The sequence below is a fragment of the Blennius ocellaris genome (genome assembly GCF_963422515.1).
Source record: "Blennius ocellaris genome assembly, chromosome: 14".
NCBI classification, from domain to species: Eukaryota; Metazoa; Chordata; class Actinopteri; order Blenniiformes; family Blenniidae; genus Blennius; species Blennius ocellaris.
In genome coordinates this window covers 18,585,539-18,606,501 of record NC_137663.1, presented here as the reverse complement: position 1 = coordinate 18,606,501, position 20,963 = coordinate 18,585,539, and the positions used below count along the sequence as shown (strand labels likewise).

Here is a 20,963-nt window from a genome sequence, read left to right as displayed (position 1 = left end):
CCTACAAGCAAAGTGGTGATTCAAATCCGAAAAGCTAGACTGAAACTACCTACAACATCTGTGGTCAGGTGTTAAGATGGCAGTTCCAAAGCCTACCGATCCAATCAAACGTGGAGATTAGAGATAAACGACACAAAATGGTTTAGAATTATCCAAGGAAATTGGAAGCATGTCCAGGCGGCCAAAGAGTCATCTACCAAAACAAACAAAAAAATCATACACTGGCAACGATACTTCTTTAAACTCTGGAGTTTGTACCCGTGTAATCAACCTTCCGGACCTACATTTCCCAGACAAGTGTTGTCGAGCTGGAGCTGATCCCAGCTTTTTACTGCGAGAAAGGCAGGGTACACCTTGGACAACTCGCGGAGTTAACGCAACCACCCACGCACAAAACGCACTGAGCCAACATGTCTTTGGACTCTGGGAGAAACGTGGACACTCCAGTGTACCTCGCTGGCAGATTATCCAGTTATTTCGGGACCATTAATCGATTTGAAGCTGCCTAATGAGGCAATAGAGACGAGTTTACGGAGCAGATGTAGAACAGAGGGAGAGCCGACGTTCCTCCCGAGCACCAGTCATGTTGTGACAGCACCCAGGCCTTTAAAGAAACAAGGGGGCAGGGGGTCCTGAAGAAGAAATCCCCTAATGACAAGGCTACTGAACAAGAACACGAGACAGGCAAACAAAGACGGCAGTCGGAGGGCGTTTTGCTCATTTAGAACAAGCAAACACAAGCATGTCATCAGCTGCAGGTATGGGCTATAGGAGGAAAAACTGGGGCAGCAGTTTCTTCTTTCCCCCCTCACGTGGTGACATTTGTGTACAGTGCTGCGAGGTGAAAAGAGGTTATGTCAACTACAAGTCTCTACATCTGAAACTAAATGCTCCATTACTTCTAACAACCATGGAAACCGTGTATTCTCCACAACAGGAAGCCTGATAGCATACTTTTTTTTTCTCCAGAGACTGCACTGACAGATGAAGGTGAAAAAAAAGACACACAGAAGTCTGCACACTGGGTGACGCCAGACGCATCACGTCATGCAAAATGCATGCCGAGCATGTGAACGTTGTTGCACACTTACACAACAAGATGACAAGAGAGAGGAGTCGAAACCGTGCCTGCTAATTATTAGGTAGTGTTGCATAATTTCAGCTTACCGGAGAAATATAACAATCCTCCAGAAATAGCTCTCCCCCCTCAAGTCTCCAACGACACACGAGTCTTAGAACCTGCCGTCGCCGCTGAAGTTTAATGTGGCAGCAATCAAGGAATACAATGTTTACCTTCCACTGTCTCTAACAAATACCGGTCACATAAATATTGGCTTGTTTGAATCTGGATTATATCAAATAGATCTCGTCGTTAATACGGATTTAAAATTGAAATAACTTTGTCGTATGAGGCTCAAAGTTCATCCAGGGCCAGAAGTAAAAAAAAACAAAAAAAAAACCCACATCATCACTTAGGTTTACAAAGTGCACAGTCAAAGCCAGCTTAAAAGTTCACAAACTGCACGGTTATCTCCTCCAGTGTCGTTGTGTGCCAGCAAGAAAAACAAGCGATTAACATTTCAATGTCATGTTTTGACTCTATTGTTTAGTGATCCAAACTGGTGGTTAGATGCATCACTAACCGTTTCCAAAGCATATTTGGGCACGTCCAAGTCACTTTTGAACGTGTTTGTGTGCGGTAGTAAGCTGTAAGTATACGTCAGGGTGACGGCGCAGAATGAGAGCCTGTCTCGGCCGGTGCCCTCTTTACGTTTTAAAAGTGCGGGGCTTTAGTTTGCGCCCACTTTCTTATTTCACCATCAAACGAACCTGGCCACTGTACATAATGATAAATATCAGCAGGTAATCTGAGCAAAATACGCCGCCAGACTTAATCCCGTCTGTGTGGCTCATACTGGCTGCGATTGTGTTTGGTGATAACAAGGAGACAGCGACAACATTAACATGAAGCGATTGGTCCGAGACTCACAGTCGTCCACGAATCAACGCAGTGTCACATCAGTGCTTCAAAACAACATACAGTATGTGCAGTGCAAGACTGACAGAACTCAGCTGTATGCGCATGTTGAAATAATTCAAAGTGCTGCTGATAAATTGTGGATTTATCATGATTTAAGTAAATGTGCTTTTCTATTTGACAAGGTCACCTTGATTTGCCCAAGTCCTGCTCTATTCAAATACTCTCATGTCAAGAAAAATGGTAAAACAGGGTTACATGACAATACATTCCTGCCATGTCGGCGATGACTTCCTGCCCTGCAAATGTTTCCAGTAGCTTTAAATTTTATACACACTGAAAGCATGCACTGCAAAAGAAACATGAGGTACGAGTGGAGGCTGCTTTACGAGTTCCTGACAATAATGCAACAGCCTGTAATTGTCGTCGTTATTTTGTTTGGTCGGCTGCCAGCATGCGTGGCACATCGCTGCTCCTCGCCACTCATGGTCATCAGTCATGTTGCTCCAAATTTTCATGTCGAAATATTAGATGTCTTACCAAAACATTGCTCGGATGTATTGTAAGGAAATCGCACACAGGAAATGATTGATGGCTGAACACCTCCAAATATCAAACACCACTCAATGAGGGAGATGCTGAATGTGACAGAAGTGTTCTGTGAGTTTTATTAAACATAAAGACACTGATCAAACCCAGTCTGTAAACTCAGAAAAGTTAAGCAATACTTTGATGAACGACCAAATCAAATTGCATTGTTTTAGCAAATGACTGCTCCCATAAATAACCTTCCATAACAAGCAGTTAATACAAATGGCAAGAAAATACCAGATTTCAAATTAAATGACCATTTCCTCTCGCTTTTAAATATAATGTTTTTACAAGAAGTGCCAAAAGCTTTAACTAATATATTTCTGGCCCCAGCACAGGCTGATCATCTTTAAGTGCTGCCAACAATTTCGCCATTAGCCCGCCCTGCTAATGCCTTCCTCCTGTTTGTCACCCACCCTGAGCTTGCATAATTAGCTCCACTGGTCACCTCTGCTGCCAAAAGATGGGTACAGTACCTCCATCAATCTTTAATGACCGTCTTTTTAACATTTCCGCACAGACACGATTATCATCTGGTGCCAACAGGTCCAAAGAAAAGCATACATCAGTGGGAGTATGACTTCACAGCTCTTCTCTCAGAAAGTCGAAGACATCAGGAATAAAACGACGATGACGCTTTCCAGCTTCAGCAATCTCAGATTGTAATACTAAAAAAAAAAAAAAAACAACAAAAACTTTGATGTACTTAACCTGGATGGAAACCCTACTTTAGTTTGGTTTTATATTCACAACCAGCGATGTCTGAAACACATTTAGGAGTCAAATTTAAATTTTTTTATACATCTTTAAATTACTATACAACCTGTAATATCACTGTAAATTCATGGAACCCTATTTGGAAAACAAGGCGGCTGACAATCTGTTGCTTTGATGAGAACTTCTGACACAACTGGAAACATTATTGAGAACAATGACGTTATTGCCTTATTATCGATACACACATTGACCAGTAACTCTTCTGAAAAGTTATCTTGAGGATCAAAATGCTGCATGCACACAGGCACAGAGCAGAAGAATTCAGACCCGCCTGGAGGCGCCTGGCAAACTCAAGAATCCACAGTCACCGGCCTTGAACTGTGTTGCTGTGTGAGATTACAGACCAGGGGAAATTATTAAAGGGATACCATCAAGTACTTGTCACATACGGCACTGAGGAAAATACTCAAGATAGTGTGGCGCTGCCTGTGAGCTTTGTGGTTAGTGGTTATCATTCTTCACTGACACCAGTAGGCGGGTTGAGCTGCGAAGCGAGTGCATGGGGCCTTGAACAATGCAAACATTGACAAACCATCACTGAAAGATATTTTTTTGGGGGGGGGAAATAATGTTTCAGCCATAGAACAAAAGTACACCGCGTACAGTCAGCTATTCATAGCTGCCAAGCTTGACTGTGTACGAGGGATACGCCGCCTCCATTTTCTACTCCCTCCCTTGATAATTCCTTAAACCTGACTACGAATCTGAGTCGCACATTAATAGGTTACCGCACTCGGTCAAAGGTGTTTCCACAAGAAATTGCATCACGGTTTTTCTCTCAACCTCCATGGTTTGTGTTAATTTACCAATAACACAACATTAAGTTTCCTTCAGCTACAGAAACAGTGCCTCAAAAGTCCAAGTATGTAAAGAATATCAAATCTTTAGCTGCAAATTAACAACAAAATTATATTGATCTGTAATATTCCACTTTGTTTAATTTATTTGTCACGGTCCAAGACTTGTAATATTTGTATGATTGTAATGCATAGTGAAAAAAATATAGTAAACAATCTGAAACATGCAGATGTGTATGCAATTCAAAATCGTGTTCTCCTTTAAAGCGGAACTGCCCTTCCTTTGCTCACGACTTTGAAAGTCGGGGCTGTGGTAAAACCGCTGCCTCGCCACAAATGGCATGTGTTAAGAATTACACCCAACGGTTCGAGTTTGCAAGTATAAATACTTGTCTAACTTCAACAGGTTTCTTACTGCAATTAAAAAAAAAAAACAACAACCTGACATTACTGGACATTTTCTTTCCTTTTTGAAGACTGAAAACATTCTTCAATCACTTTTCTCTGTGCTATCTGCAGCTGTAGGTGAGAATGAGGGGAGGTGAGGGAGATGGAAACTGTCCAAGGCCAATCCCTTGAGAGCAAAAGACAGAAACGAGCATACCTCAGCAGCAAAGTCTGAATACAAAAAAAAAAAAAAAAAAGGGGGTGTCAAATATAAAAAAAGGACAATAACTGTCCTGACATTTCTAAAACTGCACTTTCTTGTCAGTCTCCTTAGCGGCAAGCTGTCAATATTGGCTTAACTAGACAAACAAAAAGCCATTTTGCAAGTATTTGTGTGTACGTGCAGTAAACCTGCAACAAGGTAATGTGACTCTGGTACAGCTGGAGGCCACTGGAGTCAGAGCTTTCACTAAGAGTTTTAGAAATATTAGGTTACGGCAGTTAATTCATAGTGTGCTTCTCCACTGGATACTTGACCAACGCGGTTTGCTCACAGCAGAAACTCTAAATGTTCAATGTAGAACTCAGAATTGTCATTCAAACCACAAAAATAGTTACAGGTAGTATGGAAAAAAACAAAAAACAGACACTGACTGGACATAGAAAATGCTTCAATTCAGTGCAAATTCTCCATTGTTTGGCCATCACTTCATTTTTGTGTGTGTTTTTGGAGGAAAACAAACGTCACAGGTTGTGTCAAAGTACTCACTATTTGAATAAACACATGCTGCGAAAAGCCTGGTGGGTAACGGTCTCGCTAAAGTCCACAGCAGGTCACTTGTAGATTGGACAGTGACCCTTTGGACCAGGAGTCTGCAGTTTAGCAAAACTCTCACTGTATTTCTCTTAAAAACAAAAAAACTAAACTTGCAATATAAATAATACATTTGACTTCACGTAGATTTAAATACAGGGCAATATATATAGTTTTGCCAGTACATTTCCTTTCACATTTGTCTCGTCACCACATGTAATGTGACAACTGTTTAAACTCAAGGAAGCTTTCGATGCATTTTCATGCAAATCAAATAATGAGTGGAAGCGTGACAAGATGGCTGAGTGCACATCTTCTACTTTGTCATTCTAGCGACATCATAATTCCGCGCGAGGCTGAAGTGACAAAGAATGAGCTGCGGGGATGGTCAAACTGGAAATACAAGTGGGTGCTGTCTGAATGTGTGCGTGCATCTGGGTCTGTATAAGTATATTCACAATAAACCTGATCAAGAACATATCCAGAAATGTCAAAATAAGTTTGAATAGATCTATAGCCCTCCCTTCTTTTTTTTGTGGAAGGAAGTGTACAAAGTCATGTCAGAAAAAAAATTGGTGACCAATCTTTGACCCCATAAGATTGCACAGCAAGTTGATTTTTTTTCCCTTCTCTCACTAAAAAAAGCCAAAACTGGAGGCGTGTACATTTATTTAGCCTATTTGTGTATGGGATTGCCTGAATGAATCACAAAGCTGAACTCTTGTACAATATTTGAAGAACATAACACAATCTTTTTTCATGTGTGTGTGTGTGTGTGATTTCTATCTCCACTCATGATCCTTGTTGCAGTCAGTGTGGAAACGGAGGAGAGATCTTAAAAGTCAGATAGTCCTTTATACACATTTTCTTCTTTTCACTGGATCAGTCTCAATGATTCTCGTAATCAGAGTATTTCTTGATACAGGAGATTAAACACTGTTGGGTCACGAAAAGAATGTCAAACGTGCTGGAAGAGCAGACGTGCCCCTCAAATAACTACAAAGACGGCTCTACGTTTAAGGCGGCAATCGGGGAGGGACAGGAAATGAGCAAGACTGATCTTCATGCAAAAAAACTGACTGACATTTCAGTTTCATATGAACACTCATCTAACAATAAACCTCAACACTGAAGTTAGGATTAAGAGCTCCAAAGCTGAATTTAATATGAACACGTCTGATATTTAAAAGGTCATTTAAAATAAAAAAAAATAAAATAAAATTTGGATTTGGAAGTTTGGAGTTTTCCTAATTATCGAAGTGTCGTTCAGTTAACACATTCTTTCCTGAGCCACAACCACAGGCCTCTGATTTCTGTGTGCTGGACCTCCCGGGCCATGCAGGCTTCGGCCAGTTACAGAGCTGTGCATTGTAATAAGATAAGAAAGGACAGGTGGCCTAGTGATCAGGTGCCAGACTGCCTGCGAGCTTTAGATCTGAGCTGAAGCGTACAGTCTCAAGTATGGGTATCATTTCTCCCCACAGATAAATCAGAAAAAGTGCAGAACTAAGAGAAAAGAAACATTTCTTCAACCTCCCACAGATAAAACACTTACGATAGGAAACCGCTTAACGGCTCTAACTCAGTTGTAACTCAAAAGCACCTGTACCGATGACCAACCCTGGTCAATTAGTTCAATCCGACATCAAATATTCTCTCGAGTTGAACCAAACAACCGGACCCGTGTTAAAGACTGCAGACAAATCAATCAATACATGTAAACATTAACACATCAGAGAGTCTGAGACGCGACGAGAACAGATGATAATAAATGAACAAAAATGTACTATGTTAAGACTCTTACCTTGCAGCTGTTTAAATCTTCCTTCCAGTATATTGGAATATTGCACCTGATTAACAAATGCTGCTGGAGACAAGCAGGACTCTCTGTCCCTCTGTTCCCACTCCATCGTCTTTTTCTTTTCTTTTTTTTTTTTAAATGATCTCTCTAATAAGTATTCCTCTCAAACACAAAGTGAATGGCAATGCACATAGCACACAAAGGCAACAGTTGCAAAAAAAGAAAACAAAAAGTATGAAATCCTTTGATAGGGGAAGATTTAGATATCCAAAATGTCTTGGTTGAGCCTCCTGCTGCTGTGCCTCTCACACATACACACACACACACACGACACGCGTGAAAAAGTTGCCGCCTGTTCTTCACTTCCATCTACTGTACGTCCCACCTTGTCCAATGAAAGCACCGCGACAGGAGCAAGGATAGACTTTTTTTTCTTCTTCTTTTTTTCATAGAAATATTTCAACAAAACTCAAGAACAAAATGTTCTCTTGTTTCATCCACTCCGGCGCTCTTCTGGCCTCCTCTCCGTGGTTGTGGCGAAGAAAGCCTGGGTATTCCTTCCCTCCAAACTCTCGACGTGCATTTAGTGGAGCAGAGCAGAGCGGGGCGAGCTAACCGGCCATGGTTGGATAGCTGTGTAAACAAAGCCTGCTGTGCCTTCTGAAAACTCGTGTCATTTGCATAAGGTGTGTTTGAGGGAGGAGCACAGAGGAAGAACGTGGTGGTAGGGTGAAAAGGGAGGGAGGAGGTGTAGTGGTGGACTAAACCATTAAGAGTCTTTTTGCTCAGTGTAGCTCGAGGTGGATTATCCAACTCACCTTAATTCCAGGGCGCACCGGGGTGTGGCCTGTAAAGAAGGTGCATCGCCAAAGTCCCAATCAGATCGCGTGGTATTATCTCTGTGCGGTTTCTTCTTACTTCTGTCACTCTCGAAGGCAACACTTGATCTCCCCTTTTTTTTCTGAAGTCGGAGGTTTACTTCAAGAAAAGGCGCTCAACACAGGAAGGAAGCCGTTGAGAAAGTCTCAGAGACAACACGCAAGCGCTCTCCCGGCCTCGAAAAAGTCAAATTGTATATCTTTTGTTTGTCAGGCATATGTTTCGACAGTGGTGGGAGACGAGCGAGTCATCACCGGTAAAAAAAAAAAAAATCATTACAGCAACTATACTGTTTCAACAAGTTGTATGTTTTACTAGCAGCATTACTGCACCTGTGAAGTAACAACATTTACGTTTGGGATTTTAAAACGTGTCTTTCAACAAAGTAACATCATCAACAATCACAACTCCTAAAGTAGGACATGAACAAGAAGTTTTATGAAAGCCTCCTCTACGCAACAGCAACAATAAATCAGTAGTAACTGAATATAGTGCAACGTTAAGATTATCATATATCAGCATATATACAATTAGAGACCATTGTAGAAATATTTTTCAAAACACACTGAATGAGATTTAAGCTTCTCGCGGCTGAAAACATGTGAAGCCAAGTTAGAGCCATATAAAAAACACAGGAAGGACAAAGGTCACGGCCTTAAAAGTCGACGCCTTTTTGGTCCGGTCAGGGGGTGGCGGCATAAAAGTGTCATTATTTTTGCGATCTGCGTTTGTAGCGATGAGCTGGCAGCATCTGGATGGGTCTCATTAGAGGACCACAGGCCCCAGGGCTTCTTTGACTGGGTGTTTATGGAGGAAGACCGGCCTAATGAGGATATACTTCCTCCTGAGGAACAGATGCTTAGTTATGGTCACATGCGCCGACAAAACTAGTAAACCACAGCAATGCTCATTTAAGACACCACTGGACATATAGTAAGTATCGCAAAACCATTAAGCGGGTAGACATGTCTGACATGTGCTTGCCAACAAATCGTGGTGTGGAAAAATGGTCTCCTCCACACATTAATCACTTGGACATACTTTTAAATAAACACACTAAATAAGGTTGACAGTTACATTATGAACCTTGTGTGATGTGAAAACAAGCTGATAAATCTGCCAAAGGGAAATGTGGGAGAAACTCGGCGGAAGTAATGATAATTAATGACGACTTGGCCTTAGTGAATGAACCCAGGCGGGACACGCGAAAAGATAGAAGCTACTGGGGGAAACGAGCACGATCAGAGGGGGGGGTGTAAAGAGAGATCGAGTGCCGAGCATGTGAATTTGATCCATCTCGCCACAATACAGGGGAAGACAGAAGCTGGACCGTACTCCAAACATCGGCCATAAATATCTGATGTGAAGTGGAACAAAAAAAACAGAATTCCTGGAACTTCAAATGACCAGGACAGTGGGATTGCGGCAGAGAAACATGCCACATGCACTCACGTCCCACCAGTGAATTCGTCCCATTGGAAGATACTTAAGGAATGCAAACGAGGAAGTATGTTCAAGGTGAGAAGCGGCCAAGGCTTGATTGAGCAATAAAGTAAGGCAGCTCACTACAAAAGGCAGAAGGACTTGACATTTTGGGATCACTTGGAAACGGTGGGCAGGAGTTACGCCTGGGGAAATAGCTGCTATAGCAAGTCGAAGAATGTGCGCATCAAGTCTGCACTTGTCAAACAGAGAGGATTGTGGGTCTTCAAATAGAGGCAAATGGGCAGTCCTGTACACGCCTGCCCACGCGCTCACACAGGTACATGTGTGCAAGCAGTATCATTACAGACACGACATCCTAATAGAATGCAATAAAAATTAGAGCAAAACGGAAGCCATTTCCAAACACTTGCATGAGGTGTACATTTTACTCCTCTGAACACAGAAACACCTGAAGTTTGTTCTCAGTTGAAGGAATAAGTGAGGCTGGAATAGAAAGGGAGATGAGTTTTAGCTTTGAAAAAAAAATATTTTGGTGCCAGTGCAAACGTGTGTGTGCGTGTTGCTTCCCTCTACTGGGTCCTTTATGTCACTGCGCCCTGTGCTGACTACGAACAAGGAGAACGCGTCTGCACGAGGTTGCTGCCTTTTTAAATGGTTTGGTTAATTCACACACAGGATGTAATAACGTGGCTGACAAGGCATTCCGGAGTTCAACCTGGGTTACCGTGTCTGGATCTTCCAGCACAGCCAGACTGTCATGCGTGTGCACAGCTTGGAAGGATATCAAGCGTGTCAAGGTCACGCGCGTCTTTGAGGAATAAATCTGTCATCAGAACAACATTAACGTTGTATAAACAGCGAAAGCCTTCAACTTCATTTCGGTTAGCTCAATGCATGTACAAAACATGGATAGTGAGGTTCTTGCAGAAAAAATAAATAAAATAGAAACGAAATTCACCCAAAAAGAAAAAAGAAACCAGCCTACATAGAGTTCATCTTTGGTGAAATTACAATACAGCGTTGTCCTCCTTTTGCAAGTATTCCTGTCTTGATCTATAAAGAGAGGATGGTTGGCTCTTGGGAGGGGAAAAGAATCCAACCTGCTCCCATGTCTACAAAACCTAATTAGATTTCTGTGAGTGAGTGTTATTCTGTCATTCATCACTGTCGTCGTTACATGTCATCTGGAGCTGCCTGCTGCATATTTAAAAGTGCTGTTTTCACAAATAATCGCCACACAAGCGGCAAAATATGAGGATTTTCTCTGACAACATTTTCTTTTCCATTATCGCAAAGAAGGTACGCACAAACTCATGTCTCGATTGAGTTACGTGCACAGCATCCGTACCGTTCCGAATGGTGCGAGCGGTGGAGTGACATACCTGCAAGAGCTTTAATTCGAGACCGTTCAAAGAGGCGAGCCGAGCTGTTCTCATTGTCCCACTCGGTCTCTGCTGCCAGGTCCCAGCGGTTGTTGATGTCATTATATTGCTGCTGGATCTCCAAGCTGTCAAAATCTGTTGGCGAGATCGTGCTCATGGTGTCCCGGCTGGCACAAAACACATCCAACCTACAACAGAAAGAGAAACACAAAAGCGTCCACGGTCAGTGTAAAAGCTGCAAGCAAAGGGAAGACGCTGCATAGCTTTATACGCCTTAAAATGTTAACGTCCAGGCAATTGTATTTCATTAACTTGGCTGATATTTTCCATTTCTACAGTTAAAAAAAAAAGACACTCTTCTGCGTACCCATAAGTATCCAGGTGCACTTGAGTTTGACGTCCTCAAACGACCGCCGCATGCAAATGGAGGCTGACAGAGTAACTGCCTGAGTGCATGACTGATAGAAAACTACAGATAAGTCCAGCCACTGCCATTAAGGCCTCATTATAGAAGCCTCGTTATAGAAACACTTAAAGAGGCCAGAAAATTCCCGTTATCTCATTTTGTCCCGACTGTTGTGACAAAACTTTAGTATCAATTAATGTGGTGCCGTCTGTATAAATGCACATTTAAAAACTCCTGCAAACGTTATGCATTACACGCAGATGACCAATGATGTATCAAAGGCTGTGGCAGATATTTATAGTCATGCCAATACAACAACAAGAAGTGTTGAGTCCATATATCATGGCAAAGTCATGTGGTAAGGGCCTGGGTGCCCGTTATGCAATAGTAACACACAAATACTATAATCCGACAGTGTTTTATAAAGTATTCTCATTTCATTCTCTTTCAAGGCATGATATGTTCGCCACATGCACAAGTGCATCCCTGTGTAAATCACAATATGTGGTGAAAACCATGACAGGATCTCATGTACACAACAAATAGGACTCGACAGCCTGCTTGTGGTCAAAATCCCCCAAAATACATCAGTCAGCCTGCCTTGTACTTTCTACCCTTTGGTTTGTTTGACTTTAGTGTCCAGTTACAAATAGAAAGCAGCCTGACATGGAAACAATCAATACATCATACACATAAAGGACACCCCCCCCCCCCCCCCCCCACCACCACCAACTACTGCTGACTCACTGATATGTACATACACCAAAGCCGTTCAAAAGTATTGCCTTCTATTATCAAGTTGAAAAACTCCACCATACCTCCATCGTAACAGTTTATCCTGCTTAACAAGAGCAATATTACTAAATATACTGAAGGTGACATGCAATGCAGACGAAGTAGTGTTGCTATATTTTTTCAGCTGGCAGCACAGAGGTCAAAAGTTTGGAATCTTACAAATATCCAGCTACCAAAATCTGTATAGAGGAATAGAACATACACACCTTAGACATATGCCGTCACTAAATGTGCCATTTGTATGAGACTGGATGAAGCCAGACAGATTTTGCCTTTATTATTCTATACTGACACAATGGGGGACCTACATTAAGATTAAGCCTCCTGCCAGAGACCCATTAACTAACCGAGGCCATTTGCTTAAGAGCATTGAACAGATTAATAGGCGAGGTTGAGTCGTCAGTTTGCTAATACCTGTGAGTTGATCTGTTGTTGTGTCTAGTAGCTGTGGCTGACTTTGACTGACAGAGAGGTGACGGAGGTAAAAAATCGGCGGGGTGTTAAGAGGACGTACTACAAGTCTAAGCATGACTGAGGATTGCTGAACACAACTTTTGATTTAGTGTTTGATTCGTACATTTAATGGCGCAAACCGCAGAAGTCACATGTGGCCAACATGACAGATTGACTCTCAGCGTCAAAAGGTGTTGTTGCGCTGTGGTGAGACGATGAGGCGAAAAGGGAATAAGAGGCACTGTAGTGAAGATAAAGTGAGGCTTCTGAGCTCACACTACACATTAATGAGGCTCTGTGTTTACTCCTTTTCCTCCAGGTGATTGATTAAGCACGATGGCAATCAATGCCAGAGATTTATCGGACTCGATGGAAAACTGTCAGTAACGTGTCTGCAGGACATTCCTCATGACAGGACCCGCAATCAAACGAGGCGATAAATAACCAACAATTGGGGAAGCCAATACTTTTCAGCAATGCAAGATAGAGCTTACATTTGTTCCTTCCGGTATTAAGTGAATTATTCACAATATACAAGAAGGGGGCAGATGTCTGCTGTGCATTGTGTTGGACAGTCATTTTTCGCCATGTTTACATTACACCAGTGAACTTGCATCGAGCTGGTTCTGAACAAAATTAGAAATTGGAAATAGCTCGAACATTAAAATCCTCGAGTTTTTATCTATAGACCTTTGACTTGCATCTTGATATGCCGAATCTAGACCTAATTCGCCTCGAGGCAAGGCAAACAAGTTACAAACACACACATCAAGCTATTAAATAAAAAACTAAAACTAAAATTAAAGCTTGGCAAATCCTATTAGTGCTAGATTAAGAGGTGGCTGGGAATAGAAACTAAGTGCAGGGATTATGAAGAAGGCAGAACAACGCCTCCATGTTGCCCCCCCGACCTTTTACCTCCTCACGCAGCGGCACCCCAGAACTCGGCTGATGGTCGAGCCTGATCAGTAAAGTGTGCAACGGGCTACCCAAAAGTCACGAAAGACACAAGATTCTCTAGCTTCAGCTGACCCCTTGGACCCATTTGTGTTCGCGTCGTTGAGGGAAATCAGTTGAAACTAAAAGAACACAAAAAAACACATTGTGACTAATGTGGTGCAGTTGAGAAAGAATTAAGTGGTCGAATGTCTTTACAGCTTAAATAACCAAACATCACAGCAAGGAAGCAAAAGCCACACACACACACAAAAAAAACAAAACACTGGCCAGCACAGACCTGGCAGATATACTCCATGGCAATCTGTTTGTGGGCGGGGACAGAGGGGGGGGGGGGGTCTGGAGGACGGGGCGGAGCCAGTGAGGTCACAGGAGTCTGACAGTGGCAAAAGAGAGGAACCCCCCCTCTTGTTAAGGGTAGGAAGAGACTAGACTCTGTGTCTGCACTAATCACTCCTCAATGGATCAGACAAACAATCCTCTGACCTACTATGATACAGCCGGCCACGCTCATCCGCCCACACAACACCATGTGACATTAAAACCACACATGCGAGCTGAGCTGACCTATTACACCTTTTCATTCAACAGCCCTTCCAACGCACACCCAAAGTGCCTCTTTAAAAGCCACACATGCGAACCCACCCACGACTGCGTGAAGCCATACAGTGTATCAGCATATCAGCACATGAAATAGGTCAGTCGACACCTACGACAACAACGCCTCTCCCCGTTCCAGATAGGACGCCCACAGGAAACGGCGCCCTGAACTTTAACTTCACAAAATGGTTACACGTTATAAAGGATCACCTTGAGCACACTTTTATTCATGCGCGCATTGGATGTGAACCACAAGCTCTGCTGTATGAATCGTCCAAAAAACACAGCTCAAATCACTGAACATGCAGACAGAAACAGGAGGGCAGACAGATGTGGCACAAAAAAGGGGGCATGAAAGAGGTTTTCAGGGAAAGAAAATCCCCTCGAGGCCTAATCCACAAACGCAGAACAAAAGATGCACGTTAATGCAATGAAGTCTTTCTAATCTGTCAGGTATCCTTTACGCTGTCTTTTCAAAATGACTTCTTGAATAATAAAATAGTGTATTCAATCGGTGCTTGATCACCTCAAAACAGACAAACAGGAAGGACATCAACCACAAGTGCGCGGCGGTTGAGAAAAATGATGCTTCTGAAAAAAAAAAAAAAAAAAAAAAGAGAGACGGATGAAAGTAGGGCACAAAGCAGCGCCGCAAGGCCGTGGCCCAGCTCCGGACTGGACAGACATACATCAGGTCGTGGCTCCACAACAGAATGACACCGGTTAAGAAAGCAGGGCAGAGCTGGAGGCATGAGAGGCAGCGCCGCCGCCCCTCTTTTCTTTTTTCGCTCGCCGACATCCCTCCTCCCTCCCCAGACCTGCTTCCCTTTGCCCAGCTGGCCTGTTTGTCACTGCACCCGTTAATCAGGGAGAGAGGAAAAGAGAAATAGAGCCCACAATCAGTCCCCCCCCCCCCCCAACCCACAGGGAATTAGGATTGTGCACATTAGCCAGCCACACTGTCACCAGGCACCAGGGGAATAGGGTAGACAGGCACAGACACACACACACAACCACTCCCTGTAATGCCAAACAAAGGAGTGGTGAACCTCACCACACAACTCTAACCAACATCCTCGAAACACTTATTTTAATTCAAATACACGGAAGCATCCTTCATATGTCAAATTCCCTTTTTTTTTTTTTTTTTGTGGCTGTGAAGCAGCCATGAGCCTGATATGAACACATTTCTCAAGTTTCACGCTGAGGTGGCATCTCTGCGTTTACCCCAAATCAACCTTGCCGGTGATACTCCAATGATGCTGGCCGGGGGGGGGGGGGGGGGGGGGGTGGGGTGTCAATCCGAAAATATGGGACAACAATGCCTGCCACGCCAAAGTGGCCCCACACAATGGAGGAGTCAGCAGAGAGTTGAGGCCAGCCGCTCATGCCTTTCCTGTTTGCAGAGATGAGGCGGCCAGAGGCGCACCAGCATCAGAGGCCCCCTCCGCAGGCTGCTGATCCCGGCCTGAATGCCCGGCTGAATAGGACCGCGGAGGTCTTTTGTTGACCTGTAGCATCACATTCATCAAACACTCAGGCGGCCAGCGCGCGCCCGCCACACACTGATGGAGACGTGTTACTTTGATTTTGGCGCACAAGGCACCCAATGTAGCGCAAAGCCCTTTAAAGTAAACATTTCGATTTAAGAAGAGATGGCAGTCTTTTTTTCCCCGTGACATTTCGTTCAATTCATTTTTTTTTTTTTTTTTTAATCATACTGATAATGAGCAAATACACATATTTTTAGGTAATGTTGACATTAAACACCGATATATACAACTATAGCTTTGGCTTCAATCAAAATATTATACTTTACTATTAGTCTTTAAATGAGTAAAGTTGAATATCAAACGACTGAATCCTACGTGAAAAAAAAAAGACAACTGGTTCTGAAACATTCACAATTTATTGTGTAATTTACAGGCTCCTTATGCACTAAATCATCTCAAAATAGCCAATAAATTATTTTTCTCAAGAGCTACAACACAAGATGTGTGAGGGCATAAACTACACCCGAGTATCCACAAATACTCGTGAAAAAAAAATACAAAAATCTAGAACGATCCCAATTGCAGGTCTCTGAAGTACAATAAAATAGAAAATTCACATTCTGCACTTATAGTGCAGAATAAAAGCGGCCGCTTTTGCTGACGGAGTCCGAGTCGTAGCTGTGCTTCGAAATAAACATCAGCCCACGGAATATTTATGCAGATGAAGCCATTTTAAAACAAACAAATCCAAAGTCCCAATGAAGGCATGGACACTGTTAGTAGGCCTGCGTGTGGTGTGTATCGATGAGGTTATCACTTCCCAGATACTGTCAAAAGATTAAAGTGAAGACATTTGAAACACTCGCGACATAATCGACGGCATGTTGCCATGTCTCTTGGAGTTTAGCCCTTTGATCACAACAACTTCAGGATAACTGGGGCACGAAACGGATGCCAGTTCAAATATTTTCAAGTTAAATCGGAGGCTTGACAAGAAGCCTTGAGTGAAAATCGCAGCTGAATATCATCACTAAATGGTATCACTTATGTTCGGAGGTAATTGCAAGTAAATGCTTTTTTTTAATGAGTGTTTAAGGAAAAGACTACAGATGTTAATGCTTTCTGACGCAGCGCTATGAATTGAATTGGCAGGCAGAAACTGAGGGGGTGTGCAACGTTTCGTGACCCCGTGAAGCAAAGGTGCACCAACTGCTCGATATTTTTTTCTTCTCTCTCCATGAGAAGTCTTCCCCCGCAATAGGCGCTGAACACAGACTCTCCACCGATCTAATCTTTAAACAAGGATATCTATTCATGCAGAGCTTTGATCATTTAGAATGTTGGTTTTTTTGAACAAAAGTGTGCCTGTTAATTTGCTGGGTGCTATTTGCCAGCCATGTCCTACTATCGCATAGGCTCCCCACTGTCTTATTTCAGTACATCCAACATTACAAATAGAAGAGCTGAGCAAATTGCATTCTTTCGAAAATCACGATTCAGCCCAGTTTGTTTGACCAACACTGAGATTAACTGCAGTACAGATGTATTCTTGTGATTGTTCAGTCAAACAGATACACAGTCATTGTTCATGGAGTCAGATTACCATCGTCACATTTTTTTAATTTCAGATAACTTCAATGGGCCATTAAACGACCGGTTTTATGTGAACACATAAACAGCATCACATTTACTGTAAATAAAAACCCCATGTTTCAGTCAGTCTAGACAACGCTAAGGTCAGTGTGTACTACTTCGACGTTAGTTCTAGGTATGTTCTGGTGAGCTTGCGGTGTTAAAATTTACACAACTTAAAAAAAAAAAAAAAAAAAAAACTAAAGAAAGAGGACAAAATGCACACTGGAAATCAGCACCAAAGGGCAAATACTGACTTAGTTAGTGATGTGGTTCACTGCAGCAAAATGAAAGTGTGAATAGCACGAATTGAAAGAAAAGCTTGTTCAAGGGGGATTTTGAGAATCAGCACTATAGGGGGCCCACACTCGCAGGGCCAACCTATTGTTAAAAGTTGTTCATCTGGCCAGCCACAAAGCCGGCGAACAGCCATCTCTCATCCATCCATTTGTCTGTAGCTTTTTTTTTTTTTAAAGGTTCTGCAATTATTTCACCCTGTGGGCATACATAATCACATTATGAATTATGATCTCTGCGGTAGCAGTTATCAATTTGCAGACGAGACACAGTCTAGTGAGCTTTACTCAAATACAATAACTGCGATAGAGAACTTTTGTCACGTCCATCTTTGACATGTGCCAAGTTCCTCCAAAGTGCGCCTGCAAATAATTCATCTTACATGCGCTTCCCGGTTAGCCAGTTTTTCACACAGATACCCAAATTCAGGCCCATGCCTCATGTGATGAGCTGTTAACATCTTTCACCTTTCTCTGCAGGTTAAGTCAATACAGGCTCAAAGTGTGTTTGTATTACTGATCACAAGCAGAGTCAAGTATGTGCACATGACATGAAAAAAGTGACACCGATGTTTGCACAGGAAGGCTGGGTTACCCACATGAGAGACAAGGGATCATAGGATCCGAGTAATGGCTAGTAAATTATTCCAAGCACACAGTACGCGTCGACACACAATTACACAATATCATTTTTTTGTAGTAACGTCCCATTTTGTCATTTTGCCACGTCACAGCAGGCGACCGAGGCTCCATATCAGCCAGAGCTCCAGAGGGATGTTGTTAATTATTAAATATCTAGTATGTGGCCGTTTCCCATCCGTACCTAATGCTGCCTGTAGGCAATCTCTCATAATGTGTCTGCTAAGGAAGGTGAGCGCCAAAGGAAAAGTCTTCACACCGCCATCTAGTGGATCCAGGTTAGTCAAGACGCTACTTAAACCTAGTGACCTTTTCAAAACACTTAATGGAAAAGCACATTTTGCTAATAACAGGTATAGTGGAGACATGTCTTTAAAAAAGGGGGGAAAGCAGTGTAAGGTGGTCAGGATTAAAAGAAACGTGAAGAAACTAGTCCACATTTTTCAGTAATAACCTCCATTAAAGTATTATTCAGACAGAGCTCTTTAGTCATTAGTCAATAAATATCATAGTGTGTCCAGAATTGTATCCAAACGGTGATGCTGAGGAACACAAAACAGCCACGATGAAAATAAAACAGTTTCGTAGCATAATGTTTGTACTTTTTCCTTCTGGTTTCAAATGTTAGCATAATGAATGTTATGCACATAAAAGATCTGCTTTGCAGAACAGTGTCTCCTGCATGATGACATGGGTGTGCTAATATGTGCTGAAAGCTTTAAGACAAACACGTCAATTTGTGACTTTGTCTCTGTTGTCTTAAGCTTATCTATTGAATTTGAAACACAGTTTGTGGACACGTATGTGCATTAAAAGTGGAGCGACCACAATGAAGGTGTTAAATTTCAGATGCCTAGTTATCCCATATATAATGGCTAAAAGTCAAATTTAAGACAGGAAAATATGCAGCCTTTAGAATTTATATCTTGGGGTGGCATCTTATGGTAGTAACCCAAGCTACACACTAAATACATCAATTGTGAACATCAAATAATCAATGTTAGTCCTTTGTCCACAAGTACAACCGACCATCAGCGTTTTGTTAGTGAAATAAAACTAAAATCAAGAAACTCTTACATAAATGGATCCAAGTAGGGAACTGCTTCTTTAAAGTCGCTACCAATATACAAGGAACAGTAAAGTAATTGGAAAGTAAATGTTGAAAATACATGGGAAATTTCATTTATTGTTCATTTGCTTGTTTTACTCCAATATCTACAACATTCCACTGTTGTTGAATTTACTAGATCTTATAAATACAACAGTAAACACTGAGATTGTTTCTTGATTTCATAAATATATCTCTCAACTTCAATCTGCATTAATCTTTGCAGGATTACCAATATGCAGATCATAAATGGAACCTGAAACAGTCGCAATACTTGCATATAAAAGGATGTTTCCATATCCCAAGTCTTTCTCGATCACGGTTGGGCACAAGAAAGTAAACAAAACTGCTCACCAAGAATAGTGATGGGTAAGCAAGTATGTCCCTGTTTTGTTTCCTCTCTTCAACCTCTTTTTTTTTCTCAATGAGCTGATGTTTGTGGGCCATCAAACCCACACGTGGTGTGCAGTAAATGTCAGCTCTGAGCAATCCGCTCAATTCCAACCTGAGAAACTTCCCCATCTCGACAAAGCAACGTGTTCAGGTCTCATTGTATAGGGAGTCAAATCCTCTTTTATTTTCCCTCATACTTTTAGGTGATGCATCCCTGCTATGACTCACTGTCTAGGCCAGACACGCAGTATAAAGCCGTGTCCTATCATAACATAACCACATAGTCCACGATGTCGAATAGAATTCATGCAGTTTGACCAGATACCGGCACTGTGCCGTGATATAAAGTAAATATATAAATGAAGATTCCCAAAGTAGGGGGGGGGGGGGACAACAAGGTTTGTGTGTTCACAGCAGATGCTGAATGAAAAGATCCACAGGCTGGCTGTGAGAGGGAGGCACGCAGATAAAATGTGGCTGCGTTTTGACGTGGATTCAAACAAAAGGCAAGACACACACACACATATATATAATATATATAGACAAGAATGGCTCCCAATAAGTAACGTGAGGCGTCACAGCCAGACACTTCTCAAACAGGGCAGCTCACATATCTGTTTTTTTTTTTTTTTTGGTATTTTGTTTTGGGGGGTTTTCTGTCAGAGTGACACAAAACGCGATGCAATGAGGTTGTGTGGTGAAGCTAACAGCGGCTGCGAGCTAACAGCAGTCACCTGAACGAGGCTCCTCTCATTAGCTTTGTTATTAGTGGGCAGCCTGCTGCTTGATGCTGCTGTGGGGGAAGAAAAGACACAAAATAAGAGCTTACCCCCCCCTCCTGGATTCAGTCTTCTCTCGAAGAGGCTGTCGATAGAATCTTCACCACGTCTGTTTTTTTTTTTTTTTTTTTAACGTGATATTTCACCAGACATGGGGGAAGAAGAAGAAGGAGAAGAAAAAAAAAATCTCTTCCCTTTGCTACCGATGCGAGCGGCTATGCTAATTCGAGTGTTAACGGTTAATTTTCCCAGGTGACACCGATCAGGTTTTTTTCCCCCCCGTTAATTCCGCATCCTCGAGGAGGAGGAGAGAGGGTAAAAAAAAAAAGCGTCTCTCCCTCACGCGCTGCTACCGGTGCAGCAGCGCCTTACGAAACCAAACCTCTCTTTATCTAAGCTTGGAAACGGAGAGAGAGGAGAGGGGGTGGTGGTGGTGAAAAAAACGGCGAAACGAGAGGACCCCAGTTTTTTTTTCTTCTTCTTCTTCTTCTTTTTTTTTTTTTTCTTCCGAGGCAGGTACGTGACGGATATCCGCAGCAGCTTCGTCCCCGCCTCGACTC

General features: G+C 42.5%; 1 protein-coding gene across 1 annotated transcript in view; it reads right to left on the bottom strand.

Moving 5' to 3' along the window:
* sptbn2 (spectrin, beta, non-erythrocytic 2) overlaps positions 1-20,547 on the bottom strand; it is a 39,871-nt gene extending 19,324 nt beyond the window's left edge. The window contains exons 1-2 of the mRNA XM_080509467.1: positions 20,454-20,547; positions 10,853-11,040 (exon numbers count right to left, since the gene is read on the bottom strand). Coding sequence (XP_080365593.1) covers positions 10,853-11,009 — 157 coding nt within the window. The 5' untranslated portion in view covers positions 11,010-11,040; positions 20,454-20,547. The remainder of the gene's footprint in view (positions 1-10,852; positions 11,041-20,453) is intronic.
* Between the last annotated feature and the right edge of the window lie 416 nt (positions 20,548-20,963).